Source organism: Aspergillus pseudonomiae (assembly GCF_009193645.1).
Source record: "Aspergillus pseudonomiae strain CBS 119388 unplaced genomic scaffold BDV37scaffold_6, whole genome shotgun sequence".
Taxonomy (NCBI): Eukaryota; Fungi; Ascomycota; class Eurotiomycetes; order Eurotiales; family Aspergillaceae; genus Aspergillus; species Aspergillus pseudonomiae.
In genome coordinates, this window is record NW_022475998.1 from 510955 (window position 1) to 538919 (window position 27965).

A 27965-nucleotide genomic window follows, 5' to 3' on the forward strand; every position below is an offset into this window, starting at 1 on the left:
CTGACAGACCCCAAAAGCGATGGTCATTGTCAGGTTTGAATCCATGTTCCACTTCTAACCAGGTCATCCAGGGCGACTTTGGTATATTTAACCCCTCTCAACTTCTGTATGGAGCGTGATGAAAAGTTTCTATACATCCAAGGGTTTTTACTACAGCTGTAGTAATTGAAAGGACCACTACTAAGGAGCCCTACGCATAATCCTTTTTTTTTTCTGGGACTCCCTAAGAGCTTGTCGTCTTGCCCAAGACCAAACAGTCCAAGTCGCTCGGCTTACATGGCTATTTTCTGTGTTCGAGTCAGGATCGGTGGAAAGATTGATATCCTGACCGGTGGCTTGAGTGTTGGGAAGCACCACAGTAAGATTAGCAATAGTCTAGTAATAGTTTTCTTCGCCCTCTTTTCTTTTTCCTCAATCATTTTCCGTCGGTCGCATGTTACACCGAGGGGCTCTGACACCTCATCGTCGCAATTCTAAATGTCCTACGAAGACATCCTGTTATCTGATGATTTGGAGAATTCCGACGCAAGTGCAGGCAAGGGTATTGTCCAACTTCCATTTCTCCCCACAATGTAAGCACTACCGTCGGGTTTGATGTTTGACAGTAGCCTATGGATGATCAGCATGGCACGATTAAGGTTACATTAGTCCTTGGTCTCTTCCCTAAAGAGATCTTTGTCTGTCAGTTATTGGAAGAGAGGCAGTGGCATCATTCTTACAGTGTCCGCAATAGTGTGAACAATATTTTTTCCATAACTTTTGCCCAGAGCTTTTAACACCTTACTTCCTCTGCCAAGAAGATCCCAGGATCCCAGCTTCTGGGAAACGACTTGTCCCTGGTTCTCTGTCCGCCGGCTTTCATCTGACTCGAGCCAATTGATGGGGTCGCCCTTACGATGTTTAGGATTAGGATATTAATCACCTGTCAGAAGAACGCACTTTCATTCCGTATCCATTTAGCACTAAAAACGATCCGCATTCCGATGGCAATATAGATGAAAACCTAGCCAGTGTTGGGGGAGGAACTACTACTAGTACTCGGGCAAGGCTGGATAGGACAACTACTAGTAGTACTGTAGACCTGAGCTACACCGAATAACGTGCCATTTCCCGGAATATCCGGTCCAAGGAAGCTTTTCTGTAGTACTACACACTGAGGCAATAGCCGATTCATGGTATCCGGAGGACGGCTCTTCGGCTACTATATGGAAGTGTATGTGAAATTCACAGCTGGTAAAACAGTCACTTATCGATAGCTATCTACAGAGCGACGCTGCCCTACATGAATGCTCCACAAGGCAATGAATGAATTGTCCGAGTATGATGGTCATGTTATCTGTACACGTACGCGGACCAAAACGAGCAATTCCGCGATGGACTTTAAGTGTCAGTGAATGTCACCGGTGCGAGGTCATGCGTACATACAGGCTTATTCGGTCACACAGTCTAAAGAGACAAGTTCGTTTCTTGTTATCGAGTATTCAAAGTCACTAGGACGACGATGAATACATCGTCATGATGGCGTGCCGAACGGACATTGAATATAATCCTTAGAAGGCTATAAAGTACTCGTTGATCTCTAGCACGATAACTGTCTCTTTCCCATTAAGAAACAGTCTACCAAACCCATTTAGAGAGCGATCATTAATATCCAGCAGAAGAACAATGCAGCTCTACTACGTGATTCTCGCTATGTTCGTTGGCTTTAGTGTCGCTGCCCCAAGCACTGAGCCGATCGCCAACCTGGATGAAGGAATGCGTCATGTACGTGTTCCATTATTTGTCACTAGTGTTGTGCCTCAAGAAACTGACCAAAAGAACTACGATCACAGCCGTGTGGGATGCAGTATAACTCTTGCGGGCTACGGGCCCAGCCCCGTTGCTGTAGGGGCCTTTTCTGCGATCGAGGCACCTGCATGTTTAAATTTTGAAGCATAGCAGGGGTTGTAAAGCTTTCCCAGTGAGACCGAGACATACCTAAGTCCAAAAAGAACTTGCTAATTTATCACAGGGTGATCTTGAGTAAATGACAATGGGGATGGAGACGATGTCTAGGGTCAGGTATCGCCATGGATAGCATCTAGTCCCGAGCTTGAATGCGCCCCATTTTATCCTACTGGGAGAGCAAATGTGCTTGAAGGATGGAAATAACTGAAAACAGAAATGAGATACAGAGAGCCAGTGACAGAATAGTGTTGAACGCTGCCGAGGTGCCAATGTTGATCGGCACAGTAACTATAGTGACGAGGAAAGGGACTGGATAGGAACCCTGTAGCTCAGCTAGATGTGGGTGAAGAAGTCGGAGAACGGGGACCTTTATCCTGGGTAAATGTCTAGGCAGATTGACTAACAGAGCGCAGGATCTTGAAGGGGGAAGAGGAATATAGGACCTGGCGAGTAGTATGGGAAGTATTATTGCGTTGCCTGCCGCCCTCGACTTGGTCTGAGCATGGAGGGTCTGACTGATGCAATGCCCTGTTGGTGGCTGACCTCCAGCTTCGTAGTTTTCTATTACATATAACAAGGCAATTGCAAAAGCGAAGGTCAGAATTTCATTCACTATCACCATCCGAGTCATAAACCGCGGGATCTCTCGACTCTTTCTTCATAGCGGCACCTACATCGATTCTATAGCGTCATTCACGGGGGTACTTCAAATGGCATTGTTTCTGGTGTGTTTGATTTGGGTTGTCCTTGATTGACCTAGCTTCTTGAAGCGCTTGCCGTGTCCGACGTCGGGATGCTGTCCAATATATTTCAACATTCCCAAAGCAACCGGAAATGATGTACGCGGATATTGGAGGTTGAACAATAATCATGGTGCGGCAATTTAGCTTCATGCTGTGCAACCGGTTTGGGGAAGATGAAAGGCACAAGTTCCTCTAGGCTATAGGAGCTGCAGTGAACGATTGTGTTCGTTAATACCAGGCTGTCACCGAAGGCCATGTCAACTGCACCAAAAGCGAAGAAAGTACAAAGATTCCCAAGCGGTGTGAATCAAAGATCCTCAAGACTCTTTAGGAACCGTCAACTTTCTGTTGTGAAGCTGAGAGACAAGGGACGACAGTTGTCAGCTGCAGGAACCTGACCACGGAAAAAGGTGGATTTCCTCGCTATTGGAAACCTGAGGCATCGATGTTACCATCAGACGAAACGAAAAAGAAATTCCGGTGCGGGGAATCGAACCCCGATCTCCTGTGTGAAAGACAGGTATGATAGCCGTTACACTACACCGGATCTTGTTATGAAAAGCTGCTCTATTGTGCATTATGTTTATTGCAAAGAGCAATCAAAACATCGACGGAATACAACTTGACGCCGGTATAAACTGGTGAGATTCAATATCAATGCTTCTATATTTTGTCTTGCTGAATGATTCAAAGCGATTTAGTCTTCTGTCTTCCTTCAAATTAAGGCTTATCTTGTGCTTGGGTTCTTCTCGATGTATGAAGTGCTATGGTTGAAAGGCTCTAAGAGTATGTACTACTTGAAATATATAGTGTTGAGGATGGAGGTCAAGACGGCCTTAAGCGCCATAGGGTTTGGGTCAAATAGCATTTACATTTCTTTTTCTTTTTCTTTTTCTTTTCTTTCAATACCCTGGGAAAAGAGCTCATTAAAGCACTGTGAAGGCCACAGGCTTTGGCATGTAGATTGAGATTTCCCGAATATACATACATTTTACAAATACTCGTCTCCCTCAGAATGTATAGGGCTTACTGACTGATAGGGTCGCCGCTCACTCTACGTTTGTGGTTATGGAAGATAGTTCCCTGATGTACATACTGCCAAAGTTGCATTAAGCGTTCCTAGCGATGTAATCTATTATTCTAGTTTCCAGAATATTGATCCAGGACAATACGTGTACACCTAGATGCTGGAACAACCCCCTCAATTCCTCCTAACCGTAGTAAGACATGTCGATGTACCGAGTCGCGGATAACCTCCTCATCGGGCATCGTTCGTGAATTGTTACTCGCGGTGGCGATACATGCTGAACTTAGAGCTGAATGGTGAGGCAGTTCAGGAGTCCCTGGAGATGTGAAGTTAGCTTCTATTTCACGAAGTCAAAAGGAAGTCACGCACAATGCCATTGCTCTCGCAGCAGGCGACCTGGTTGTTGCAGCTGCCAAGAAGAGCTAATATGCGGTTAGCGATGAACATAGATCTCTTTTTACCAAAGCTCATGGCTTACGAAGGCAGAGTGCCGGCAGGATGTTGAGGTTCAGTCCCTGGGTGAGACCGGAGCAGCACTTGGATTCCTGGTTAGAGCTGCACTGGGAACCAGAGTCAGAGCCGCCAGAGCCGCCGGAGTCCCCACCATCACAGCTGTCACAGGGAGCAGCGGCGACAGCCGTAGCGACAGCCAGAAGGGCGATAACAGGGCGGAATTGCATTTTGGTAGATGAGGACTTAAGACGTGGAAGCGGACGAGAGGCGTAGAAGTCTTTGTTGCTTAAGAAAGAGGGCGAAGCGGACAAGTGACCTATGTGTCTGAAGAAGAAAGGAGAAAATTAAGCAGGATGGTACGCAGTATTTATAGCCTCTCCGGGGGTAGACAGATGCGTGTGGTATACCAGTTGCGTTTTGCTTGACTCGATGCATCTCAACTGCTTGAACCAGCATATTGCCATTCCAGGTATGATTCCTCGCCCCCGGGCACAAAAGTACGATAGGTGGTCAAACTGTTGCAGGGAAACATGCCACTCTAAGAGGCCTAGAACCTGGTGGGTCAGCACATTGGATGCCTCTAGTTGGCTGATCACTTGAGCACCCCGGACGGATGTTTTACTTCCACCCAGAACCTGCATGAGCTAAATATCAGATCGTGCTCTTGCATTGGCTCGATGCATGTTTGGCACCTGCTACCCGCCAGTCTGGGGGAGGTCACCACTGCCCTCGTGTTGACTAATTCCCAGCATGCACTTCGCCCCTGGACGCAAACCGAACTGCAAGAAGTGGATTCTGGGGCTACCTGCACCTATCGAATGTCCCGAGGACTTCAGACTGAAAACAGACAGCTTCGTACCCATGTTGAGCCCCGTGAAGAGGATTTGATCAAGTTACAAAGCGTCCCTCGGATCTCATGTCTTATATCGTGTTTCTTACATAACGTATACACACTAACTACCCAAGCAAATCCATCGTTACAGGATCTCTGGTGTCCCACCGTCGGCTAAAGTTACGCTTCCTGACTAGGTATGTCATCGTAAATGACTAATATATGCATTAAAAACAGGAAATTGCCAATTACTGGCCTAGACTGTAGCAGGAGAGCGCTTCAAGGATTTACAATTCGTCGAGTTCAGTTTTGCAACCTGCAGGTAGCCGGCTTGATGGATGGGTTGGACTGCCCCAGCAGCACTCAAGACACGAACAGCAGGCTGGTCACCTGGCTTGACGTATAGGATCGACAGTATATACACTAATCAGGAAGCGCTAAGCGTAAACTAGCCCAGGCCCACTCTTCGGGGGATTGGGGATGGGGGTTGCTTCCTATGGGCTGTTCATACAGCCGGCCCTTACCAGTGCAATTAAACAACAACCCCGGGTAGGCTTCTCCTTTCTGTAATGCAGCCCTTGGAAATTGGTTCAGTTTAGAAATCGCACTGTGGCCAACGGTTTCTGGTTTTTGCACAACCTCACCGAAATTCCTGCCATGCCAAGATGCTTAGGATCCAGGAATCCCTGTCGGTAATAGAACGCTGAAGCGCCAGGCAGGTCCACATATGCGGAGATAGCTCCAACTGACCTTGTTTTGCCAGCTGAACAAATAGGGATGGATATATTTAGCGACCCAATGAAGTCATCGTGAGTCAAAAAATCGATAGCGTCCAATTGAGCTGACTTCGGTATTTGAGATTCTCCTGGCTGATATGCTTCATTGATCGTCCCTCGAATCAGAGATCATAACTCGGGGGAATCGCACCCTAGCCACTGAAAGAACACAAAGGTGAACATTACAGATCGAACTACCTATTGAGTCACGGTGTTAATGCCGCCCGATTATAATACGCTCTGCGTACGTTGGGAATTTGCAGTCACATTTGTAGCCTTAAGATAGAACACCTGGATCGTATGTTACTGTGTTTCCACAACAGAAGTTTGAAATCGGTCGGAATAGTTTGATGAGGAACAGCCACAAGCAGCCACAGAATCGCCTCACGTAGAGACCGTAGTGAGGCTATCAAGCGGGCTTGGCCCGAAAGGTGAATCAGTTGGGATCCCGTGTCTATGGATGCATGTATCCATCCTAAACACGAGGAAAGATCTGAGTCGTTTGTTCTACCTGTTCATAGATAGTTGTTTGCTGTTTTATTAGCTCTGTAAGGAAATGAAGATCTACATTGCTTGTCTCAAGACATCGGGCCGGATGTTGTCCGGAAAGCGTCTCCCCGAAAAGATTACAGCAAGATCTGCATCGGTGTGTTGAGCACCTTCCATGAATATAATCTTATGCTGGGGAAGGGGTCCTGTCATAGGTATCTGATCGACACGATAGGAACGCTGAGAGTGGTTGCCGCTATGCTAGTGCAATAGCCCGTACTGTTATATCCTGGGAATAACCCTAGCTCTGTGGTACTGTCAATGCTTATCACCGCGTCTTCCCAGGCCTCGATGCTATTACCTGATATGTAGTGTGATACGTTCACCGCAGTATTTACCACTGTGTATGTGGATAGTTCTCCACTACGCGAGTAAGGGAAGAGGCGCTGCTCCATGCTATCAACTTATATTAAGGCACTATAAGGGGCCAGCCTCATTAATTGACCCCTGAGGCTGGAGACCGTTCCTGATGAAGCTGCTCTTGCAGAAAGTTAGCACGACTTTAAGATCTGGGTAGATAGGTCCCAGGTACGGAATTAATAGGCAATATGTCCTAGTTGCTTTAACCAATTCCCTTGTCTTGCTTTCTTTTGATTTGCTTTTCTAGGAAGGCCTCGCCCTGTAGGATATCTTTCGTTCCAAACACTCATCCATCTGGGAGTCCTGTATAAATTCTTACTCGATAGCAACATCAACCCCCGAGTGAAAGTTTGCATCCCGTATCACACTTCTGCAGTACGGCGAAATAATGTAGATTATTACGAGGTGCGCGTATATGTCAACGGTAGTACAGGACTTATGAGAGTCAAGCATGATACTGAGCCCCCGTGTAGAGCCCGGATTCCAGGATTGGCATGTGGTGGACGATGGATCCACGGAAACCTTTCGAAATGGTCTCCAAAATTCACTGCTGCAAGAAGGATTCTGAGTCAATAGTCTCCAATCTTGTTATTTGCACATTTAGAAAATTCATCCATTGAAAAAGTTGGCATATTACCAAGTTTCAAAGACCTGAACCAGGCTACAGTGCGCCAAAGCGTCCAGCCATGATGTAACCATATAATTCATGAGACGTACGTTCTCATGAAAAACAACCCAGGAGAATTATGGAGCAAAGTCCCACACGCCTGTGCAGAGACATCTCACCTAGCACTCAAGAGCCCTGTAGCGGTATGAGGACCGCCACGGCCTGAAAGCAAAACCTCGATTCCCGTCCATTCCTCTCAGTATGGTAGCCCACATGAAGCAGCAGCACGTTCTTCTGACAGGCGCGAACGGCTTTATCGCATCCCACATTATGTCTATCTTGCTGGAGGTAATAAGCCGCTTAATCCTGGAGAGACGTCCTGGCTGACTCTAACAGCGTGGATATGCCGTCACGGCAACCGTCCGGTCACAGGAGAAAGCAGCCGCCATTATCAGAACACACCCATCGTGGGAGGGCAGAATCACATTTGCAATAGTTACGGACTTTACTGGGAGGAAACCATTCGATGAACTCTTCAGGAATGCAGAAGTACCTTTCGCCTTCGTGATTCACGCAGCCTCGTCGGTCGCGCTTCAGGCAGACGACATGCAGAAGAACGTAATTGAGCCTGCTGTACTGGGGTGAGGAAAATCTTCCCTTAGTCTGCGAAGTATCTGGATGATAATTGATATAGTTAAGAGTCACCGAGATCCTCAAGAGTGCTCACCGATATGGTGGAATAGACCTGAAGCGGTTCGTCTTTCTGAGTAGTGCCGTCACAGTCTTGAATTCGTTTGAGGATATCGCGCGACCGGGGCATCCATACACAGAGGACGACTGGAACCAGGTGAGGATATGAGATTGATACATTGCCCTCAGTATGCAGGAACTAATGAATGCGGAAGGTCACTGCACAGCAGGCGTTGGAGCGTCGTGATGCAGCATTAGGATATATAGTCTCTAAGATCCAGAGCGAAAGGGCAGCATGGGAGTTTATGAAAACGAACTCCCCTGCTTTCGACCTCACCGTTATGAACCCCCATTCCACCACAGGGCCGATGATCCATCCGATCTCGGGTACGAGCTCCATCAATGCAACGAACTATCTTGTGATTGCGAGCCTTATTGATGGTGTCCACAAAGACGGCCTTTCGGATGTGCGCTTTCCGCATTATAACTTTGTATGTGTCCACACCATCCTGCGTTTACCATCCGACGCGCTGATGACAATTAGGTTGATGTCCGTGACGTCGCCAGAAGCCATGTAGATGCCTTGACGAACCCTGCGGCAGCTGGTCGACAAGTTCTTGTTTCTGAACTCACGACTCCCCAACTAGTACTAAATATTATTCGGAAACATTTCCCATCCCTCAGAGAAAGGGTCCCGGAAGGCAATCCTGCGCAAACTCTGCCAGATGGAGTCCGTCCAACCCACTGGGACACGCGCATTAGCCAGGATATCTTGGCCAAGGGAGCTGTCGACGGGCAATGGAGTTATATCAGTCTTGAGAAAAGTGTTATTGATACGGTGCAGTGCATGTTTGATAACAACATAATATAAATGCATGTCTGGGAGTTAGCAGTACGTCAATTTGACCACAATGCTCATCCATAAGCTGTCTCATGCCTCTAATTCACAATTTGTAGAGTAGCATACGGTGTGTCGGTTACTAACCTGCGGTGAAATAATGTTTATCAATATCGCGAAAGGTTTTTCATGTTCTAATGGCATGGCTGCTTATGATATGTAGTATATTTCTTGCTTCTACTTGACCACATAGATCTCACGAAGGTAAAAGAACCGTCTAACCCTTCCACCTTTGATTATGATTCTTATCAAGCGTAGTTCAATTTGATTGTAGTAACGTTTTTCAATCGTGGGTTTATAGGAAGGTTCTGGAGGGAGGTTGCGAGATTTCCACGTCATGGAGCCGTTCTCAGCAACTTGAAGTTACTGAAGAAATATGGCATGCTTAGGTCATTGGCACGCACAGTCCTGGTATTAAAAATGACCACTCATCCGCTCATCTCATGGCAGCCTGTTAGTCTTCGGTGTGATTTACCCACCATGTTGCTTGACCTGTACCTGTGTCTTGTCCTGATATTTATCCTGGGTGTGCTGGGGGTGCACTACGTGGCGGGATATGTTAAGCGCTGGCATCTCCATGATATCCCAGGACCCACTATCGCTGGCTTCAGCAGGATCTGGCTGATTCTGCAGGTTCGCCAGGGGCATCGCTCCATCGTCGTTCATGATCTTCACACACGCTACGGCAAGATAGTCCGCCTGGCTCCGAACCATATCTCCGTCGCAGACGAGTCAGCCATTCAAGCCATATATGGACATGGCAATGGATTCCTCAAAAGGTGAGTCTACTGTAAGTTACCTATGCTTGTTGATAATCTGACAAGCCTTATCACAGTGACTTTTACAATGCATTCCTGAATGTCGATTGGAGCGTATTCACTACGCGTAGTCGTGCCGAACACACTCGCAAGCGCAAGATCGTCTCACACGCATTCAGCGCGAGATCGCTAGCCCAAGTCGAACAATACGCGCATAACAATATGGAGCTTCTGGTCAGACAGTGGCGCAAGATGATTGATTCACAAGCAAGTTCAGACACTCGACATGCAGTGATCGATGCCCGGCCATGGTGCAATTATTTAACCTTTGATATCATCGGTGACTTGGCATTCGGTGCACCGTTTGGAATGCTAGAGAGGGGGGATGATACCGTGTCTATGCGGAGAGGGTCAAATGATTTAGAAGTCACCCTCAATGCCGTGGAAGTCCTGAATCATCGCAGTGATGTCTCTGCCACTCTTGGGATTTACCCGGATCTTATTCCCTACGCCAAGTGGTTACCTGATCCCTTCTTCCGTCAAGGTGCGGAGGCTATCGCCGATTTGGCTGATGTAGCTAGAGCGACAGTTGACAGGCGGCTTGATATGGAAGTGTCCATGGCAGAGAAACGTGGGGATCTTCTCGCTCATTTGATAGATGCTGAAGACCAAGCTGGTGCAAAATTGGGTCATCGCGAGCTCACCGGCGAGGCGGTGACCCTGATCGCAGCTGGGTCCGATACCAGTTCTAGCACATTATGCGCCCTCTTGTACTGGGTCTCAAGCACACCACGTGTTCTGTGGAAGCTACAGCTTGCCTTGGATGAAGCCATCCCTGCTGACGTTGATGTCCCATATCTGGCAATGGTGAAGAAAATCACGTAGTAAGTTAAAGCCGCTTATTTTTGGCTTAAGCCGTTTCCTACTCCGAATATCAAAGCTGTCTCGAAAGATGAGCCAACTATACACTGGATAACTGCTAACGGCCCAGTCTTCAATGGGTTATCTGGGAGACGCTCCGCATCCATAGCACCTTTGGCCAAGGCCTTCCACGCCAGGTTCCTCCCGACAGAGGACCCGTTGAGATATGCGGCCACACATTCTATCCGGGTGATGTTCTTTCCATCCCTGGATATACTATGCATCATGGAGTGGACATTTGGGGTACTGATGTGGAGGATTTCGTGCCAGAGCGTTGGGACCCATGTCGCCTCACCCGAAGGCAGAAGGAGTCATTCATTCCTTTCAGTCATGGTCCTCGCGCCTGCATTGGGCGCAACCTGGCTGAGATGGAGCTGTTTGTGGCCTGCGCGACGTTATTCCGGTTGTTTGATATCCGCGTGGAGCGCCAAGGGCCTTTGGAGGTTCGGGAGGGATGGCTCCGTAAGCCTGTCAGCTTACAGGTTGGTATAAGGCACAGGTATCCTGATGCCCGGTCATTTTAAAATCGTGAACTGTCTGCACGTGGTACGTAGCCGAGGAGGAATTTCCCTGCGATTCCAGGCTACGGCAGCCTTCCAGGTATGGCTAGAATTCTACGTGACTTTCGTAAGGAATTAATCTAAAACATCGATGTTTGACCACGTTGCTATGTGGCTTTTCCTTTGCTTTTACCAGTAGGTTGTAACACATCATATTACAGTATCTATGAGAAGCACTTTCCCTCTCGAAATATGATATCGTTGTATATATAGTCATCAAAATTCAAGTTTAGAAGCCTTACAGAGCATATAACAGGTTCATATAAGCAGCAGTTCATCGGTGCTTGCCAAAGCATGGTCATTTGACAGGAGAGCTAATCGCTCAAGTATTCCATATCGCTTACATAGCAACTTAACTCCGGGGATAACCTGGAGAGCCTTCTTCAAGATGACTGTTTCGCAATCAGATCTAACCAAGCTGCCAACCGATACCCAGCTTTCGCGATCAGTTCCTCAAAGACTGGTTGGGATTTGTCGTAATACTTGCCGGACAGGTCCGTTGAGTTAATGTATGCCAGGCCGTCGTTCAAAACTGTACTGCAGACATAGGTATTGGCGTCAGCTGCCCAGATCATTGATGTTGCCACAGGGTCTTTGATATCGATTCCGTTTGTCCAGGAGTCTTTCTTAGACGAATAAGCACCGGTCTTGATGCGCTCAGTCAGGATATCGGCATAGGACTTTGCGACGGACAAACTATAACCCCCTGCGGCTTCCTCGGGCATGTTGCTATCCCAGATATGATGGAGGTTGGTTGCCTCTCCATTATACGTAACATCGATACCGTTACCACCGGCCTCGAGGTTCTCATCGTGGAGGGGTTGGTGAGTGTCACCGATGATCTGCAACGTTAGAAAATTGGATCAAAACTGTCAAAGGACGTGACAAACATGAACAATAAATTTCAAGGCATTTGACGCCCCCGAGCCAGTGGGAGATTGTAACAGAATATTGGTCTTCGTATAAATTAGCTTCTCATATCTTGGCTAAACGCAAAGTCACTCACATAATTTTGAATCGCGCTAATACTGCACCCAGCACTGCCACAATCCCGATCGTAATCAACTCCACAGCTCTTCGGTGGGTTATCTTGCGCGTCAATAAAATGATAGGGCTTGGAGAATGCTCCGGCGGCGGTATACTTATACGAATCGGCCCATGTGGCGACGTTGGCCAAGTAGGAGGTGGAGTCATCGCCCAGAATCTTTTGACAGAAGGACTCAGTTGACGAAGCAACGAAGCTCTGGGCAATGTAGGCCACCGTCTCGTGACCCAAGTTGCCCCAGCCATGACTGAATTGGGCCAGTGCCAATGTAGCCGCTGATATGGAGAGTAAGCGCGGCATGATCGAAGAATGGGCTGAATACTACACTGAGAATGGATACCAAGGTCCTCACTGTTGCTTTCTGGTGCATGCTATATATAACTAGCCCTTTAGCAAAAGCCCCTCGTATTTCCTCGGCTGTTTAATGTAACTCTGCAATTAAAATATTGACCAATCGATAATCCAGTTACGGTCTCCACAACTCTGCATATATTCTTCCTGAATTTCTTTCCCGTCGGGCTTCCGCTAGCTTATCTGCCCATATGATCGTGTCCGAGCCTCGTATTGGCTGAAGTCAGTGGGGATTCCTGAGTTAGTCCCTTGTCGATCAAAGGAACGTGTCTTATTATCTGGTAGATATCGGTCCAATTTCCAGGCCTGCCGGCATTTCTGCTTCCCCCGCAGGTTAATGTCCACCGATAACAGGCCGGCGTCTCAGTTTGATGTCTTGATATTATTATACATGCCTTATCAGTGGTCGGACCGGACGGCAGATCAATCTGCGGCTTCGGCAACACGAAGCTTATGATTGCGATGAATATTGAATCGTCTTGAGCTAACATGTGCTCCCTTGATATGTTCGCAGCGATCTTGAAATCTAGCTGATCCCCATTGACATACCATGTGTTTACAGTAACATCTTAGCCGATTTAGTTTGTTTTTAAAGGTAAGATTGAAAGGTCTTATGGTTTCAGAGACCGACACAGAGTCAAACGACCCATTAAGAGCAGCGTCGCATGAATGGATTGTGTCCTGTCCATGGGCCGCTGGATGCAATTCATGAAATGGTGAAACCAAGAGTAAGTGGTGGGTGGCCGCACATCTGGCTCCTCCCTTATAATCCCCCCTAGTGTTATTGAAATAAACTTGACTTTGTGAGGGGTACAGGTTCAACTAGTCAAAGCATACGACGTTTCAAATACATGCGCTCTTGAATTGCCAGCATATCAGTCTCTCTTTATTTCAAGCCGCTCGACGCTCCTCAGTCCCCAAAAGCTCACAGCTACAGAGGCAAACCCCAATGCACAGTTGTCCTACCATTCGGCCTTGTATCCTTTTAAAAAGACGTTTGCACTTTCGGCATGATGGGGTCTGCGAGGTGATTTGACGTGCAATGAGTGTCGATGTGGCTATCCCAACACCCTTCCCAACCTGAGCTAGCATGTTAAAGAAGACACCGGCCAGCTCCTGCGTCTTGACTGGGAATGAGTCTGTCATTACAAGGTTTGCGATCGTATAAATTAGATCGGCTCCCACCGGATTCAGAGCCATGGCTTGGAAGACACCACGCCAATACCCTAGCCCGTCGACGCCGCATAAGATTGCGAGCAGGAGCGGGGCGATACCACTCGCAAGATATCCGGCGGGCACAGCGATCGAGGGCTTCAAACTATGGGAGTGAAATGCCGATCGCAGCGTTCATCAACAGGCCACACACCGGTGCCGGCATGAAATACAAAGACGCCGTCAAAGTCGATGTGCCGCGAACGTCTTGGAGGTACAAGGCTGTGAGCTGCTCACTCGCATTGAGGGTGCCCCAGACAAGAAACACGGTAATGCAAAGAGCCATAAACGGCACGTTGGTCCAAAGCGAGTTTGGAATCAGTGCCGGGCGACTGAGTCGAACTTGTCGCCGCATCCACAAGGCAAATACAAGTATGAGTGCCAGTGCCGAGCAATGGAGGACAAGGTTGAGCGGCCGACGCATACTCTGATCCGCATCTGAGCCGGTAGCGACGGCTAGTTCGTAGGAGAGAAGCGCAAGGCAAGCACTAATCAGCAAAGTGCCAACCCAATCGATATCTCGGTGCAGACGCGCGAGGATGCCTTCCCCAGCGGACCACCATCCACGCTGTTTGGAATTGCCCACAGTGCCAGGGCCAGCAACGCGCTGTTGAGTATTGCGGAAACATAAAATCCCCAGCGCCAGGCCCAATCCAAAACCAACGGCCTGACCACCCCCCCCCCCCCCCCATGGCTGCGAAAACAATGCTGCAGCGATGTGTGCTGCTATTGGCAAGAAAGACGTGAGCCGAAACGCCGACAGCACTTGGCAGGCATAAAGACGCGGCGAGGCCCGCAATCACTCACAGCGCGATCAGTTGCGTTCCTGTCGCCGTTAGTCCAGCGCCCAGGGCGCTCGCGGTCTGTAGCAATCCACCAAGCAGACACGCGCGCCGACACCCCAACACATCAGCTGCAGCGCCGCAAGGAAGCAGCACACAGCCACAGGCGAGTGCAAATGCTGCGGTTGGCCAGAGCTAGAGTGCTGGAGGAATATGGAGGTCGGCCGCAATGACTGGAATGCACACAGTGAGCAGCCCAGCAAGCAGATTGCCGATACCAGTGATACAAGTAATGCTGGTGATGATAGCGACCGTTTGAGTCATTGGAATAAGTACTTCGGCATCCTCAATCCCGTCAAGGGAGGGCATACCTGCCGGGCCTTGATCTATAGCTGGGGTTTGTTGTGCTGGCGGAAAGGTAGAGCGAGCCATGCCCGTGGAGCTCCTATGAGCATTTGACATGATCGCTTTGCAACAAATGGAGTTTCCTGATAGTTAGAGAAACCTATTCAGTGTACCCTTGGAATATTTAGATATTTGATGGGGCGATATCATAAGGAGTAGTCAAGTCAGTTCGTAGAGGCTGTTGAACACCTGGCAGGACAGCGTGTCGGTTAAACGTTTAATACTCACGAACTGCTAATAATCCCCTATCCAGCGTTATATACACAATTCCCATGGCACAATCTGTGGATGGTTCTCACAATACCCAGAAATAAATAGATCAACAACAAAAAAGAAAAAAAAAAAAAAAAAAAAAAAAAAAAAAAAAAAAAACAAAAAAAAAAAAAAAGAAATAAAAAGTAAGGAAGAGTAGAGTAGTATTATCCAGATCGTAGCTTGACTAAGTATAAGTATGCATGCTGATAGGCTTGTAGACAAACAAATGCCCAGTGATGCCATGATAATCTTTGGTCCCAGTATCAGGGTACATGTCTGCTGCAGAGTGCTGATTTGAACAAATATCAACATTGGGCGAGTTTCATATTGTACTCAAACGGGAGGGGATCATACTGCTACTCAATGGGGCACCCGACGATAACATGAGGCTGCACGCTCTTTGGACATATCGCTGCAGGCATCTATGCTATTTCAAGGCGGAACCAAGGTGTCAACAGGGCTGATTATCTTGTTAAGCTACCTCGGCGACTTCAGGTGGTAGGTAACTGCTGGCCATTGTTGAATATCTTGGACTTAAGCCGCAAGACCATGCATGCACAGTGGCACTATATGGAGAACAGGTACAAGACTCGATGAAGAGAGCACATGTGTAGCACTTACACATATGTAATCAAATCCTAGGGAAGTTGATGCCATCTAGGATAAAAGCGAAGAACACATACCTTAGCAGGTCTGAGCATCGACCAGGGTGATTTAATCAGCGAGACGCATGAACAATCGCTTTACGCCCTCGGTAAAGGATGATAGCACGATGTAACCATGTTATGACGGCACTAAAGATGGGTGCTCTCTTACACCTGTCATAGAAATTAAATGGAAGACGGAGAAGATACACCGCAATGCCTTATCCGGAGATGGATTTCTCAGTCCTCAAAACCGCGCTATACTCCATACATCTAGGAAACCCACATGAAATATGCGTTCGAGAGAAACTAATGATTTCACTATCACAGGCCTTGCATCTACCACTTGTCAATGGTAAGAGATAACAGTCTAAGTGGACCCTTTCCCACTGATTACCCGCCTCTGTAACCTGGACCGAAGAGCACTGCACATAGTTCTTGAGACTGCTGACCTCATGTAGAAGACACGCCGGCCCGATACCCAAATTGAAGGTTATACGAAGGGTCATCTCGGATTTTCCCTTGGCAGAGCTTGACCTCGTATTGCGTCAATTGTGTCAACTGCGACATTCCTAAATCTCGCACGGTGAAGTGGCCTGTGTTGCTGTTAGTCAACTCGGAGGCGTACCTGTTATGTTTAACAACCAAGAACCAAAAGAAAGCCGTGATCAGTAATCGTATCCTACGAGAACAAGGCATAGAGGAGTACGGCAGAATGGGAATGAGAAAGGTGTCTTCAGCGCGGAATTCCCCGAGGATCACCTTCTGCATGCTATTTTTAGCATCAAGGGTCTCCCACCTTGACGATCATCTTGGCATACACAAGCACTGCAGAAGCTCCACAACGATAGGCTTTACGAGCCACGAAGGTAACCCAAGATTCTTCAGAACGTCTTGGCTTACTACCTATGCTCGTACCTGAACTTTCATCTGGAATTTACTATTATTGGATACGATTCTTCCGTGATTCATGGACTTTGCAGGGCCAATAGGCCACTAAAGCTTATCCGAGGCTCATTTCACATTTGGACAAGAGTATGCTCGGTGCACTTCAGATATTGCAGATCCTGAAGCCGTCTATCGTATCGCGAGGGATCTTCTCTATTCTCCAATCATACGTTGAGAGCTTTAATGATATTCGTGTTGAGAACTCGTAAAGAAAGGTAAATAGCTTCTTGGCGAGAGGGGGATGAAATGCAGGTTCACAGAGAATGTGCCAAACTATACAGCAGAATGGGGGCGGAACAAGATGTGGTCTACTCAGTACGAAAAGGCCTTGTCCAAAACGACATCCCAAGGCCGTCATAACAGTCCTTCGCAAATATAAAAGATGGGCCATCTCCTGTCATGGAGCTCTTCTCAGAATCATCAACAACCTCCCACAAGCATCATATCCACTATCCATTGTCTACTCCTTACGGCTGCTAGTCAGTTATCAACATGAAGAACATCTTCGTTGCTACCTTGGGCCTCTTCGCTGCAGTTTCGTCTGCCTTGCCCTACACCACTCCTGTCAATGACAACCCTATCTCTGCTCTGCAGGCGCGTGCGACGACATGCTCGGCCAAGGCCACCGATAACCTCATCTTCAAGGTCTCCATCAAGACCTTCCAGAAGGCGCGCAAGGCCAAGAACCCCTCCAAGTGCAACTGGTCATCGGACAACTGCTCCAAGTCGCCCGATAAGCCTGATGGATACAACTTCATTCCCAGCTGCCAGAGACACGATTTCGGGTACCGCAACACCAAGAAGCAGAAGCGCTTCACCAAGGCCATGAAGAAGCGTATTGACGACAACTTCAAGAAGGATCTCTACAAGTACTGCAGCCAATTCTCTGGCTGGAGCTCATGGAAGGGAGTCGAGTGCCGTCGCCTTGCAGACATCTACTATGCTGCTGTCCGCCACTTTGGAAAGCGCGATGAGGAGATCGAGTTTGACCCTGAGGTTGAGTTCGAGAAGCGTGATGAGGTGGCTGATGTCCAGCCTGACGAATTCGATAGCTTTGACGGTTCCGAAGTTGACCCTGATATTGAGGGCCAGGTCATCCCTGATGTTCTCGAAGATGATGGAGTGGATGTGGAAAACCTTGACGATATTGAGAACCTTTAAGTCTTCTGCTTTTGTTCTCGACTTGGCGAATGGGTAGTTTGGATTCCGCCGGAAGCCAATGGAGGAGGGACATCAACGCATGTTTTGTCACTTTTTGGATTACCTGTTTTGTGAATTACTGTTTTGAGGCCTGATGTTGTAAATATTGGATTTGTTCAATACTTACGCTGTTATCACTAAAAAATGAACAAGAGCAATTGCGACTGTTTAATCTTGAAAAAGTAGGAGACCACTGAGAAGAGTATGATAAGTACATCTACCGTTCCTCTAAAGTAGGCGATGTCTAGACTTAGTCGTATTCTTTGCTGCAATAGCGATAGCTAGCCCCTGGCATAGCTACTCTTAGGTAGTACCCAAATTCTCATTCAACTTGATGAGGCCTGTCTTAAAGATATATCTTTCAAGTGAATTCAGATCCCGGCACATTGCATTTAAGAAATCTCCATCATCAGAGGTAGTACTACCAGCGCAACAGATTTCCAGATCTATGGAGTGTCATTCTGAAGTTTGTATACCCAGATTGTAGATCAACAACGTGCATTAATATATATTCTACACATGATACGAAAGTACGTTTGAGGTTACAGGTAGACAAGTGATTCCATATTCTTTGAACCTGGGTTTTCTCAATGCCGGATGTCTACAAAAGGGATATAAATTATAGCTCCGTCCTGACCTGCGCTGTTTCTCCGGAGGTGCACTCAGAGGACAGCAATGGGATAAACAAAACTTGCAGCAAATCGGGATCGTCGGGTGCTTAGTACTGATTACGTTATCACGAACCAGCCAACTAAATTCGCAATAGAGTGGGTGGGTCCAGAATTTCAGACGCTTAAGAGAACTGAGAGCTCTCCCCTTGCTCACCAACATTGACCGATCCAATCCTGTGTCGTCGAGAATCCAATCTCTTGCTCTGTTATTAAAGTCCGGACAACATGGCTGAACATCCTTCCTTTACTCTCGCTGGTCTTTGTAAGTATCCAATGGATGGGTGAACGCAGCGTCACGCGTTGCTGATTTTCGCGATGCAACTCAGTGCCGTTAGGGGGTGTTGCTGGGTATATGCGGACGGGCTCAGCGCCTTCTTTGATCGCAGGAGTTGGACTAGGAATTTCCTATGCGTTTTCAGGTAAGTGGCAGCGAAGAAGTATGCATGCGAAATAGCAATATGCAATGGATAAGCTGACCGCCTGTCCAGGTTATCTGATTAAAGAAAATAAGGACTATGGTACCGAGCTTGCCCTGGGAAACAGTCTCGTCCTGTTAGGAGCTGGAATCTCTAGAACCATCAAGACCAAGGCGAAGTCACCTATACCTATGGCACTTGGAGCCACTGGGTTATTAGCGTCATACTACTACCAAAAGAAGGTCCGGGAATTTAGGTACGGGGTCTAAATCGTCCAACATGGCATCTTCGTGACCGAGGCCGCAGCAACTGGTCATATGTTAGGTTGAGTTTGAGATTTTGAGTCAAACCAGCTATCACGAATATGAGCTGCCTTTGTGTATCTAATTAGAAGTAACATCCATGCTACTCTTGGCAAGCCAACTCATCTCATTTGTACAGGTGCCGAAATTTCACCTCCGTATTAACACCGTATATAATGTTAAACTGGGGCACAATGGTATCAACATTCATGCAGCATAAAAGCTATGAAGCGGGTCACCCAGTTTTCAGTCTACAGTAAATAGAGAGCAATTACAATCCTTCGGGGATGACTTTGCACGGCGGCTATTGCACTGATTCATTGTGGAGACCCAGAATCGAACCCGCTTATTCAGCGGCGAAAGAACGATTAACTGCTATAGAGTCTTCAAATCCTGCAAAACTCCTTTGGGTGTCTCGGTGAAGATATTACACACTATTCTCTTGCTATGGGGCTGGATCATCGGCAGCATATCAATCCATATTGCTGGTACAGATTAGAGCAAGAATCGGAGTGACATCGTAAGGCACCGAATCCAGTTCCGGCTGCGTGGAGTATCAAAGACCGGCATATCTAATCAGCCTGTGAATTAGTGGAAAGTGTTGACACTGAAGAGGCACATGTACAAGTACAAACGAGCTTCCAAACATATCTGTAGTTATAATGACATCAGGCCTCGATCGAGTGACTCGAAGTAACTAAGCGGCCCTAGGAATATAGATTGTCGGCAGAATCACTACAATATATGACCATGTCGAGTGGGCACGCAGCAGAGACTATGTCGATTGGTGCAGCGGTTCATTGCCAGCGTTTGCTTATGCCACGAGAAAGCCGACTTTGATATGCTTGAAGAAAGCCCCAACTGTCGAACCTTTTTTTTTTTTTTTTTTTTTTTTTTTTTTTTATTTTTTTTTTTTTTTTTTTTTTTTTTTTTTTTTTGAAACATTCCAGCGACTACAGTCAGACAGGCGTTCATATTCCCAGACAACTGCATTACCCCTTAGTACATAAACAAAGAGACTTTTACCTACTTGCCTCAATTGCCCTTCTTATTTCCAATGAACTCCTAAGTTTTGCAACACCAACGAATAGGGTCCAAATCCATGACTTGCTTTGCACCGAGGACAGACAACGTGACCTTTGCCTCAGGCATGGGATTGAGGCATGAGCTGCTCTTTATCTTCGTAAGGCTCATGCGCTACGCCCTCAACACTCAATAATGCCTCAAGTTCACCTGAAGCATCAAGGGAATTCGCCGACATGCCTAACGACACTTCACCAAGATGGCGGATTCTTTCTACTTTCATTGAGAATGAGACTGCGCGTTACCTCCACAGTAGTTTGATAAAGTCGGGCGTTAATCGGGTAGCGCACGCGAAGCCGTAATTGATACTGGGCCTTCTGTCCTTCATTGACTCTACCGCTATTATTCCCATTTGTTAGAAGGTGTAACATAAATAACTTCAAGGACTTGGCACCGAGGTGAAGAGCCAGTATGCAACGCTCTAAAGAAGCAGCGCCCGGAACGAAAAATATGAGAACAAAGACCTTTAAGGGGCAGGGCAACGACCCAATGACTGCACATAGGAATCAGCGCCAACATAAATAACTCGAATAAGAACCTCCAGAGAGAGCTCTCTGAATGCATTCCCTTCCACCCATTCACCACTATTCATTGACACGCCGGAAAAATGCAACTACCCCAGACAATTGCTATCCTGGCTCTGCTCGCCTTAGCCTCAGCCCATGCCATCCGTCGGGATGAGGCTAAGGCCGATTTCTCGAAGACCTGCGAAAATATTACCGTTCGAAAGGGTGGCAACCACTTGGAGGCAGAATGTACTAGCACAAACGGGGAAAAGATGAAAAGCTCTCTGGACCTGAACTTTTGCATTCGCCACACATATGGGGGTATGGAAGCGCACACCGAGTACGTATATCTTCCCTTTCTTAGTCGGCTGCGACTAACGTGGTGTAGTGGCCATTTCTATGGAAACCCCGGATGCACTGGTTGCCAAATTCTCAAAGATTCGCCAAATACTTTACAATGCGTGTGCGGGACTTCACAGGTGGGCGCCTTCAAAAAGGCAACACTGGATTTAGGTAAGTTTCTCTACGCATAGCATCGTCGTTGGATTCTAACAGAGGCTTCAAAGACATCATGGTGTCGAATAATGATGGTCTCACTGAGTGCCATGGGCACCGCGCGGACAAGATCTGAGTTCCTTGACGGATTTCCCCAGATATGTCAAAGCATGGAATGATCTTGCCCAGGGTGTCAACCGCATTCATGTGTCGATGTGTCAAGATGCTGTGGACATGGTAATAGCTAGTATTGGCAGCTACGGCTAACATCAGGATTTCAATATATGGCCAAGGTTGGATCTTGTTTTAATGATACAGTGAAACTGCCCACCCCTAGCATGGTCTCCTTAGAAATAACCCTTATCATTTAAGTCTAAGCTATAATAAGTATGCCAAGCCTTGTCACTCTTGTGGAGTATCGAATATACAATAGGACGAGGGAGGGACGCGGCTGCGGGCACCGGGCTTTCTTTGTAACCTAATTTCGGTGCAACGTCACATACTTTGTACTTTGGAATAGAAATCGAGTTTATAGTGCTAGCGAATACTAACCAAATATTGAGAAATACAGGGCTATTTTATTACAGCGTAGTACAGGACTAGGGAGGGCTGTTACATGGTACATCTACTGACCCACCGCATTCCTCCTCAGTACTGATTACCCCTCCAGTCCTGATACTCTAGAATCATCTTCAAAGGATCTAGTCTCCCCATTACATCCCGATAACCCCATCGACTTCAAGGGCGTGCAAGTTACCAAGGACCTGCAAAGGTTTAATCAACTATGTAGCGGCTGGGATATGTCAAGCACAAGTGAGTAACCCCATAATCTATCCCTGATATTTCCGTGCTAGTGACTAAAGGATGATTTGTACTTTGCATCTATACAATTACCATGGCGGAAATATTCTTGTTATGGTTTCCGATATAGTGGAACTGTAAGTTCATTAATCAACAAGCATACTAAATACATAGTATTGAGGCAGATCAATTTCTAACATGGCATAGCCGCGTTTAGACAAAAAGGCATTGTTCGTCTCCAGGAGCAGCAGGTACGGACACCGTAGTAGTGATTGTCACGATCTTTGCTTCTCCAGTCACCTCACTAGGCGCAGCAGTGACGACTGCGGAAGGTGTAGAGAGTCCAGCGTCGTTGGTGCCAGCCGGGACTGGGGTGGGCGTGGGGACCTTGTCCAAGGTCACAGGGTGGGAGTAGTCTGAGCACCAACCAATAGTCTTAGGCACAATTCCGGGCTTCACGTATTTTGAAGAGGCAGTGACAGTGGATGAGGGAGCAGGGAGGACGTGGGTGGAATGCAGGTGGTGGCTGGAATGAAGGCCGTGGGAGGAATGATGAATCAGACGAGAACTGGAACCAGTAGGGCTCACCGTGACATAAACGGTCGACACCGCGCTGGTGGGACCGCAGGTGGAAGCTGGTGGTGGGGGGACAGAGTCGGCACAGCTGGTGCCATTCACAGGTTCGGAGACCGTAAACCGGTCACCCTGCGCGTAGATGATGTATACATTGGTCCCGTTGATGGCGCTGATTTGATAGCCCCATTCGGGGTTGGTGTCGCAGGGGATCTGCACCGCGTAGGACTGATCGGCGGTGGGCACATTCTGAGCCAGAGAAACATAAGAGGGCGGCCAGGAAACAAAGTTCCACAAGTAGAGGCTGATCTCGGTGGGATCCGTGTCCACCGTACTCCAGTTGACCGTTACTGTAGATCCGGCAGCGTACGTTGAGTTGGCGCCCGGCTTGTTGATGCTAAGGGCGGAAACCAGGGGGGTGAACCCAATAGCAAAAAGGAGCAGAAACCGCATTTTTTTCTTCCTATTGGAGTTCCTTTACGGTATTCTCTTTGGTGGCTTGGCGGTATCGGCCCGAAATCGATATCAACCCCTGAATAGATTGACACAAAAGGAGTCTAGGAGGGGGAAAAAGAGTGATAGAGGAACAACTGGACAGAAACGAGCGACTGATGTTCCGATTATACAAACGAATGACAGAAAGTTAGAAGAGAAAGGAGTGTATCTTCACCTCAGAATATAGACCTTAGGGAACTGGGACTGACAAGAATTAAGTAAGTAATGGTTCCATTTGCCGGAAATTAACAATAGGGCAGACGAACCCATGAACTTTCCAGGAAATGATAGTCAATCAAACTAACGGTTTTTGCTCCGGCTGTAAGCCTCCTTGGGCTCGTGGGTTCCTCAATAATTGGTGAGGTTTAACTGGGCAATGAAACCCAACGGTCTGTGCTCGCCTAGTGCCTTGGCTTCTGCTCAAAAATAGATGGTTCGAGGCTCATACTATTGAGAACAAGTAGCGCTACTTCATTCTTAGAATTCTTCGCATGTAACCTTGGACAGGCATCAACAGGTATTAGTTATAATCTCCTGTCCTAATTGGCTGCGAAATGATGTCCAGACTACTCAGGAGGAACTTAGATCTAAATGTATCACGTGACTCTCGATCCATTTTCTGTTTCGGGGCCAAAGGGTTTAATGAAAGCGGGTCTCTGGGCACCAGGACCCAAGGTGACATTTCCAGTCCTCAAGTTCTCTGTTTTGCACAAGTCTTGACTGCGAGGATGTTTACAAGAACGGTCATTATAAGATGGTGGACTGACAAAAGTCCGATTCCGAGCAAGATGTGAATTTCAAGACCTCTCTGTAGGGAAGCTTATGGCCTTGCTCTCCCGACCCAATGAAGGCTTTTTACAAGTTGTGGCAATTGCTCACATCAAGAAGGGCAAATTGACAGGCTTTCTTTATCTCCATGCGGGTAAGCTCCGAAGACTTGGTGAAAGCTGTGACCCCTGTAGTCGCTCGTGTCGTGGACGGTCGTCTGTCAAATCTCACAAAAAAAGAATAAACAATGGCTCGGGAGTTTTTGCTTGTAGCGAGTATACGATAGGGGAGGGGGAAGCACCACCGGAGAGCGCTGCATTGCTCTCGTTGGGTGTAAATTGTATTGTGCCCAATGCGATTATATACAAAAGTCATTGCACTGGAGACGATTGTCAGCGTAATGCACAAACGGGCTCGGATGGCGATTGGAATCATTATCTAGGATTCTTCGATGTAAATCTAGATTCCCAAGTGGGATATAAATCCGAAGATGTATGCTAAGTGCCAAACTATGTTATTGTATCTGCATCCGAAGGCCACAGAACCAAGTGTGCACGGACCAAGAAACTACGGCTTGGTCGACGAACTACGAAGATGATTAGTAAAAGCCAAGCAAATACAAAATCAGGGGCAAAAAAGAACAACCAGTGCATATCCTGTGCGCATAGGAGCAGGGACCTGTGGTATTCACCCTGATATAATGTTCCAGTGGTACCTGCTACAAGCTTGTTCGGAATTAACGGCACCGGGATGACGGCATTACGGCATTAAGGTACCAGTCGGCCATACGATCTCAGGCTAAATAGACGAATTTATCCGGCAGAATGCGTTGTCGGGTTTAGGATAATACGACCAGCATGCGGAGAAATCCCCATGAATGTCGGTACAGGCCGAGTATGGGGTGTGGAGTCACGCATGATTGGTACACGTCCCTTGGTTGCTATATCCATGCAGCTGTGGTCTGATCAGTGAGCATAGCATCGGCTCGATGATGTAAGGTGTTCGCTACATTCCTAATGCACAGCACACTCATAAGGCTGTCCACATAGGAGAAGAGCTAGACATACGGGATACAAATTATCTGTGCTAGGAAATAATGACAACGTGATGAGGAGAGAAAATACATTACTAATAATCTAACACTAAGTAGCCCTCAGCGACACCCATCAGCTAATACTACTTGGCACATGCTACGTAGCCTGACCAGCGGTAGCAACACGACAGCCAACCCACTCCAGCCTCAGAACACTACTCCGACACATTATCAACATGCGTAGGCTTCTCGGCTAGCTTCTCATCGGTTGGATGCTCGGGTTCCTCGCCCAAGAGTGCCAAGAGCCCGATCTCACGCTCAATCCGTCGCTTCCGGGCCTCATCCTCCGCAGCCATGCCTCCGGAGCCAAAGAGTTCGTCCATCTCCTCCAAGGTGCGACCTTTGGTTTCGGGCACCAGGAACCACACCCAAATTACACCGATGGTGGTGATACATCCAAAAAAGATGAACGTACCATAGTTTGAGGCACTGAGAAACGGAGAAGTAGAGAGACCCACGGCGAAATTGTTCAGCTGCAAAACAAAAAGATTAGGACAACGGGTATACACCACAAAATGGAGAAAGAGGAACGTACCCAGTTGCTGCTTCCACCGATACTGACACCCTTGGCACGCATGCTCAAGGGGTAGACCTCAGAAACCACGATCCAAGCAACAGGACCTACGACAGTTAGTCAAGGCTGGCGGGCCACGGACATGGTTCGACTCACCCCATGAATAGGCAAAGTTGATGATGAAAATCCAGACGAATACTACAGCAACCCAGCCAGGAGCCTTGTGCTGGGAAAATGTATGTTGATAGGATCCAATAATACCAGCCACGATAAAGTGACAAACAGCCATACCAATGCCACCGGCAATAAGGATCTTCTTCCGACCAATATTGTCGACCCAGAGAACGGCAGGAATGGTAAAAACGAACTCGAAGATACCAGCTACTCCGGTGGCGAGCAATGAAGTAGTGGTACCACCGAGCTGAAGATCTTTAAAAATCTGCGGGCTGTGAAGGATTAGACATGCCCACCTGGCGCAGCGGAGGACTTACGCATAATAGTTGATCCTAGTAGGCATTAGTATATCTAGATATATTATCTTATTCATGGCGACTTACGCATTGATACCATTCCACTGCTGAAAGACCATGATCAAGCACTGCAGTCGTCAGCGGTCGTCAAAGGAAGCCGTGGCAAGGAACATACCGCAACGCTGGTCCGCTTGAAGAGCGACTTATCCGTGATGAGGGACATGTAATCGTGCAGCCCAATCATGAAACGACTCTTGAATGACCCATCCTGGTACTGCGGATACTTCTTCCGCGCCGTCTCATCCTCAAACATACGGAGCGCCTTCATCTCCAAGAATTCGATGCGCACGAGCATATCATCGACCGAAGCGTCGCGCAGACGAGCTACGGTCTGTAAACACTCTTCTTCGCGACCTTGATTGATGAGATGACGCGGTGATTGCGGCATGAACAGCAGCATGCCAACCGCCAGGACGAGCGCAGGTAGAATTTGGATACAGACCGGAATCTCCCAGGCCGCAATGGACTGACCTTCTCCCGTTCCGCCGATGAAGTTTGTACCATATCCGATCTAGCACGATTAGTGGGACCCCAGGACGAGAGGGGAGTATGGTACTTACCCAGAAACTGACCATGATACCGAAGGTAATGGCCAATTGCTGAACGGCGACTAGGGATCCTCGAATCTCGGGAGGAGCCTGCTCGAGTGAGACTACATCATCCAAATCGGAGTGATATCCAACATACCAGCTCAGCGTTGTAAAGCGGGACAATCATACTCAGGTTACCGACTCCCAGACCGGTGACAAACCGACCGGCATAAACAAAGTCTGGGTTGGTCGTGCACGCCTGGACAATGACTCCCACACAGAACACAACCACGGCCACAACGACAGTCACACGGCGACCCAGCGCATCGGCCAAATATCCATTGGCGAGCGTTCCCAACCAGGCACCGAGCTCGAGAATAGAGGTAAGCATGCCCTGAGCGGTGCCCGTGTGTTCTGCATATCCTTGCGTCTAAATCATATCAGCTGGGTTCTATGGATACCCAAAGGGGTGTGTGTGACGTGCATACCGCATCAATAAAGGACGGCATCGTAAGAATTTGGGCGAACATTCCCTGGTTGTCTGAAGATCGTTAATCTTCTCATAATCAGTTGTTTCGGGATTTGGCTGTACATACATCCATAGACTAAGCCACCGAGCGAGGCAAACAGCGCAATACCGAAGGTTTTCTTGCTGTGGACGAGCCCACGCCATCCAACTCTGCCTCCAGCAAGCTCTGCGCGCTTGGCAGAGATGCCCTGAGATGCTATACCACCCGCCATATTGGCGATATAGAGCGAAAGACGTAGGTATTTGGTGACAAAACGTGCCCTATAGAGATAGAAAGGGCTTTGAGCGAGTGACCGTTGTATATGATAGAGTTGAGATTGAGAGAGGAAATGGTCGGGACTGTCGTAGTAGATGCCGATCAGAAGTCCTCTTAGGGGAAAAACTGTTGGGATTCCGGCTCATAACGGCTTTTTGTCTTATGCATGAGCCAGAGCAGCTTCTACGACTGCTTCTCTGACCTCCGCAGGCTTTCCGATTTCCGGCAAAGATCGCTGGGCTAATTTAGCCAGAGTTTCCCACTGACGTGTGGTCCCCGGGTATTTACCCCCGTGGGGATTGACAAGTGAGGGCTGATAAATTGATTCGAGCTGTGCACCCGTGTGCAGCCGTGGGAATAATTCTTCCTCATATTGCTAAGCTTCGTGGCTACGCCTTGTACATGTTAACCCGTCTTGGCTGGGCGCCATGTCGTAGAGA

General features: G+C 47.8%; 10 protein-coding genes and 1 non-coding gene across 11 annotated transcripts; 5 read left to right on the forward strand and 6 right to left on the reverse strand.

Moving 5' to 3' along the window:
* Nucleotides 1–3165: 3165 nt before the first annotated feature.
* BDV37DRAFT_t33 lies at nt 3166–3237 on the reverse strand. The gene has a single exon. It is a non-coding gene; the product is annotated as a tRNA-Glu (tRNA).
* A 532-nt stretch (nt 3238–3769) lies between these two features.
* BDV37DRAFT_173985 (uncharacterized protein) lies at nt 3770–4654 on the reverse strand. Its single transcript, XM_032079389.1, has 4 exons — nt 4322–4654; nt 4218–4253; nt 4087–4107; nt 3770–4033 (listed from the first exon to the last, which is right to left on the reverse strand). Exons 1-4 carry the CDS (start codon nt 4395–4397, stop codon nt 3831–3833), a joined length of 336 nt encoding a protein of 111 aa, XP_031945858.1. The 5' UTR covers nt 4398–4654; the 3' UTR covers nt 3770–3830.
* A 2901-nt stretch (nt 4655–7555) lies between these two features.
* Nucleotides 7556–8855, forward strand: BDV37DRAFT_279026 (uncharacterized protein; the record flags this gene model as incomplete). Its single annotated transcript, XM_032086232.1, has 5 exons — nt 7556–7642; nt 7691–7935; nt 7994–8141; nt 8200–8475; nt 8529–8855. 5 exons carry the CDS (start codon nt 7556–7558, stop codon nt 8853–8855), a joined length of 1083 nt encoding a protein of 360 aa, XP_031945859.1.
* A 507-nt stretch (nt 8856–9362) lies between these two features.
* BDV37DRAFT_296002 (cytochrome P450) lies at nt 9363–11085 on the forward strand (the record flags this gene model as incomplete). The annotated part of the gene is made up of 3 exons (XM_032090014.1): nt 9363–9661; nt 9718–10524; nt 10632–11085. 3 exons carry the CDS (start codon nt 9363–9365, stop codon nt 11083–11085), a joined length of 1560 nt encoding a protein of 519 aa, XP_031945860.1.
* A 267-nt stretch (nt 11086–11352) lies between these two features.
* BDV37DRAFT_174006 (S1/P1 nuclease) lies at nt 11353–12474 on the reverse strand. The gene is made up of 3 exons (XM_032079390.1): nt 12128–12474; nt 12012–12077; nt 11353–11963 (listed from the first exon to the last, which is right to left on the reverse strand). Exons 1-3 carry the CDS (start codon nt 12464–12466, stop codon nt 11505–11507), a joined length of 864 nt encoding a protein of 287 aa, XP_031945861.1. The 5' UTR covers nt 12467–12474; the 3' UTR covers nt 11353–11504.
* Nucleotides 12475–13392: 918 nt separating this feature from the next.
* BDV37DRAFT_268533 (uncharacterized protein) lies at nt 13393–14835 on the reverse strand (the record flags this gene model as incomplete). Its single annotated transcript, XM_032084203.1, has 6 exons — nt 13393–13448; nt 13555–13835; nt 13873–14297; nt 14473–14494; nt 14537–14706; nt 14746–14835. 6 exons carry the CDS (start codon nt 14833–14835, stop codon nt 13393–13395), a joined length of 1044 nt encoding a protein of 347 aa, XP_031945862.1.
* A 2420-nt stretch (nt 14836–17255) lies between these two features.
* On the forward strand, nt 17256–17924 carry BDV37DRAFT_279030 (phospholipase; the record flags this gene model as incomplete). Its single annotated transcript, XM_032086233.1, has 1 exon — nt 17256–17924. The coding sequence occupies one exon, from the start codon at nt 17256–17258 to the stop codon at nt 17922–17924; it is 669 nt and encodes a 222-aa protein (XP_031945863.1).
* Nucleotides 17925–18771: 847 nt separating this feature from the next.
* On the forward strand, nt 18772–19466 carry BDV37DRAFT_238783 (TMEM14 family protein). The gene is made up of 3 exons (XM_032080881.1): nt 18772–18896; nt 18961–19053; nt 19123–19466. The coding sequence occupies exons 1-3, from the start codon at nt 18860–18862 to the stop codon at nt 19317–19319; spliced, it is 327 nt and encodes a 108-aa protein (XP_031945864.1). The 5' UTR covers nt 18772–18859; the 3' UTR covers nt 19320–19466.
* Nucleotides 19467–21042: 1576 nt separating this feature from the next.
* On the forward strand, nt 21043–21572 carry BDV37DRAFT_279032 (CVNH domain-containing protein; the record flags this gene model as incomplete). The annotated part of the gene is made up of 3 exons (XM_032086234.1): nt 21043–21281; nt 21330–21454; nt 21508–21572. 3 exons carry the CDS (start codon nt 21043–21045, stop codon nt 21570–21572), a joined length of 429 nt encoding a protein of 142 aa, XP_031945865.1.
* A 790-nt stretch (nt 21573–22362) lies between these two features.
* BDV37DRAFT_238786 (Ser-Thr-rich glycosyl-phosphatidyl-inositol-anchored membrane family-domain-containing protein) lies at nt 22363–23568 on the reverse strand. The gene has a single exon (XM_032080882.1). It carries the CDS (start codon nt 23261–23263, stop codon nt 22451–22453), a length of 813 nt encoding a protein of 270 aa, XP_031945866.1. The 5' UTR covers nt 23264–23568; the 3' UTR covers nt 22363–22450.
* A 1753-nt stretch (nt 23569–25321) lies between these two features.
* BDV37DRAFT_279034 (putative MFS monosaccharide transporter) lies at nt 25322–27481 on the reverse strand (the record flags this gene model as incomplete). Its single annotated transcript, XM_032086235.1, has 10 exons — nt 25322–25639; nt 25702–25787; nt 25837–26126; nt 26172–26186; nt 26238–26278; nt 26326–26721; nt 26771–26848; nt 26898–27170; nt 27229–27281; nt 27337–27481. The coding sequence occupies 10 exons, from the start codon at nt 27479–27481 to the stop codon at nt 25322–25324; spliced, it is 1695 nt and encodes a 564-aa protein (XP_031945867.1).
* Between the last annotated feature and the right edge of the window lie 484 nt (nt 27482–27965).